The 3,095-nt window shown below is 48.0% G+C and overlaps 1 protein-coding gene across 1 annotated transcript; it reads right to left on the bottom strand.

Moving 5' to 3' along the window:
• Window positions 1-308: 308 nt before the first annotated feature.
• MTLN (mitoregulin) lies at window positions 309-2,515 on the bottom strand. Its single transcript, XM_056853741.1, has 2 exons — window positions 2,329-2,515; window positions 309-377 (listed from the first exon to the last, which is right to left on the bottom strand). The coding sequence occupies exon 1, from the start codon at window positions 2,513-2,515 to the stop codon at window positions 2,333-2,335; it is 183 nt and encodes a 60-aa protein (XP_056709719.1). The 3' UTR covers window positions 309-377; window positions 2,329-2,332.
• Window positions 2,516-3,095: the final 580 nt, after the last annotated feature.

The raw sequence follows: 3,095 nt of genomic DNA, 5'->3' as shown, positions 1-3,095 counted from the left end.
ACAACCCAAGAAGATAACTTAGCACAATTTAGTCAGAGTAACTTCATAAAATAGCATTTTATTCAGTCGTACATAGCATCCTGATTCAGCCTTCATGGGTCATCAAGTGTCACACCAGGAAATAATTCATCTATGCTTGGCACTTGACAAATTTACACAATTGAAGAAGGTAACTAATTCAACACTTCCTTTCCACATGTGTTAGACTGATGCCTCTGCAAAAATGTCCATCTGAATGACAGATTAAAAGTAATTCCATCAATGTTTCTTTCCAGAACGAGTGCATGGGAGTATACAAGAGCACGGTCAAGTCAATTCATAGAGTTCAAAACGCAACAGGACTTCATCCTAGTGCTTCTCCCAGTTTCCATTTTTGTCTGAAAGAGAAAATAAACAAAAAATCAGTTTTTTTCTCAAAGTCTGAAAAGAAGTTTGAGAAAGCAGGGGTGGGGAGATCAAAGAAAAAGGATTTTGCTGAACCATTATAACTGAAAATACCAGCAAAGATGGGCCCCAGGCCAGAGGAAATCATTACTGTAATAAGTTAGTTTTATGGTTACAGAAGCAAGGGGAAGAATAAGCAGGGCCAGGGTAGAGAACCCTGGCATGTGCGCCGAGAAACAGCATCACTGGGCCAGTTCACCCCCAAGCAACCAAGGCAAGCTCCTGATGCACTGGCTGCATGGCTGGGGCTCAGCTTGCCTCTACTATGGTCTGATCAAGTTGGCATGTTTTCTGACAGCCAGGCCCAAATGGTTCTGAACTACTGATCTATACCCAGCTAATAGATGAACCGCTGCAGGGAAGCTGCATTGTCTCCCAATTAAGTACATGCTCGCCAAAGGCCTGTGGGATTTCTTAAAAGAACAATCCAGTGCCTTTGGTGTTTTCTAATGGTTTCTTTTAAACAGTCATAAAGGATACCACAGAAACAAATAAAACTAGTCCATTAAAATAATTCATATTTTCAAAATAGTTAAGAGTTTGCTTCCATCACAATCTCTTCACACAGGTCTGATGAATAAAAGAAAGAGAAATTGTACCCCAAAGAAGTTAATTATTTTTCTAGATGATCAAGGAACCAGGAAGGACAAGAGGCAGGCATAGTCTTAGGGCCTGCAAAACTTTGGGCACACACAGCACGTCTAGCATTTCTTCCCTTATGCAAAGCAGCAAGTCCTTATGCTGTGGTGTGGAGGTCTCCCTGGAAGCACCCTCCAGTTCAAGGGGCAGCTTCTCAGGAAGCACAAGGGCAGAGGGGAACCAGAAGTCTTGTTGGACAGCCCTGTGGATCAGGGCGATGTCAAACCATACGGTATTATTTTCTTAAGCGAGTCACAGGATCTGGCAGTAAAGAAATAACTTTTAAAGACAGGTTGCAGGTATTAAATATAACAGTATTTGGGCTGAATTTCCAGTCAGTTGTTTGCTTCTGTCAGCTTAACAAAATGTAGGGAGACAGTGGTGTTTTCCACATGGGGGCCAAACTTTTATTGTTTCCTGGTTGTTGCTGTGGCTGTCAATACAATGCAGCAGCGCTTCCACGCGGCAGGTTTCCTTGTAGTTCCCTTGCTCCAGTCCTCTGGCAGTAGTCACCCACCCCTGCACCCCCAGGGGCTTTTTCAGTAGTGCAAATCCCCTCTGCTACCCCAGCATTCTGCCACTTCATTCCACTGCATGTCCAAACCAGACCGAAGATACCACAAGGCTCTTGCTAAGCTTCTCCCTGCAGCTGCCCCCAACAGCACTTTGATTCAGAGCAATTATCCGGGAATCATCCGGATAGTTTAGTTCCATGCTGGCTACTACAGATGAACCCTCTACTACAGGGGTGGGGAACGTCAGGCCCGGGGGCGTATAAGGCCCGCGAAGTCATTTGGTCTGGCCCTTCATGGGTCCTGGCAGATCTCTAGCTCAGAAGGATTTAAGACTGGCGATCCGCCCCCTCCCGCAGACAGGAATAGCCTCTATTCAAGGCAGATGTGAGTTTGTTTTGGCAAGAAAAGGAACCTTCCCCCCCCCCTTGCAGAAGAGTCGTTAGCTATGGAGCTGCTAGGACCGCCCAAGAAACTGTGTTAACCCTTTCTCGCCCGGGCCATGGAGAAAAGTATTCCCTCTGTACTACAAGAGGGCTGGGGGCGGAAGTGGCGAATGGCCCGCGAATAATGTTACAAATATCCAAATGGCCCTTGGCGGAAAAAAGGTTCCCCACCCCTGCTCTACTAAAGAAAGTACAGAAAGCTAGGGGCCGTCCAGCCGCGCTTGCTAGAAATAAACCCCCAGACAGAGAACGTGACCCTTCGCAGCCACCGTCCGTCACCTCTTCACTGGTTCAGGACAGGTCCAGTTTCTTCTGCGTGGCCGACAGCTGGTCCTGCAGTCGCCGCTTCCTCCAATCCAGGTAGCGCCTCCGCATCCTGTTTGCCTGCCAGCCCACCAGCACCCCCGAAGCGAAGGCCAACAGCACGGCGAGCTGCACCGACCTCTCCGACAGCGTCTCTGAGCCCAGCGCCATGGTGACCGCGCTTCCTTCCCCTTACGGCAGCTTCCGAGGCCCAAACCACTTCGCCACGCGTTTCAGAGACGAACGGAGAGGTGGAGGGAGGGAATCTGGGTTCGTAGCGCAGCGCCCTCTAGTGGCGGTCATCGATTGCCTTTGAACAAACTTTTCAAAGGGGACCGACCACGTTCGCGAGCAAGAACTGTTGTTGTTGTTTTTTTAATCAGGCTGTTGTTTCCAGGGTAACTAAGTGAAGAACTGGGGAAAGAGTGGGCGCTTGTTCATTTATTTTGGTTGTGGTCCTAATATTTACGCTGCTGCTGTCCGGGAATTTTAATATGAACCGACACGGCTGTCTTCGACCTGCTTAAGCAAATGAGACCAAGGATTCCATCCTTGGCACGCTTTACTCGCCAGTGGACCCTATTAAAGTCAACGGAGCTTGCTTCTGAGGAAATGAAATTCCAGACTAAGGCAGAGAGTTCAAAGCCTAACTGCATGCAATCTACTCCAGGGAAACCCCAACAAAAGGAGATTCAGGCTTCTGCAGACTCTGATAATCAGCCCTGTTGATAGGGATAGGGCTTGCTTCTGA

Source organism: Euleptes europaea, chromosome 7 (assembly GCF_029931775.1).
Source record: "Euleptes europaea isolate rEulEur1 chromosome 7, rEulEur1.hap1, whole genome shotgun sequence".
NCBI classification, from domain to species: domain Eukaryota; kingdom Metazoa; phylum Chordata; class Lepidosauria; order Squamata; family Sphaerodactylidae; genus Euleptes; species Euleptes europaea.
The sequence above is the reverse complement of the archived record's forward strand: the minus strand, read 5'-3'. Positions and strand labels throughout refer to the sequence as shown.

Coding starts and splice junctions, on each gene's coding strand:
- MTLN (XM_056853741.1), bottom strand. CDS start 2,515: ATGGCGCTGGGCTCAGAGACGCTGTCGGAGAGGTCGGTGCAGCTCGCC.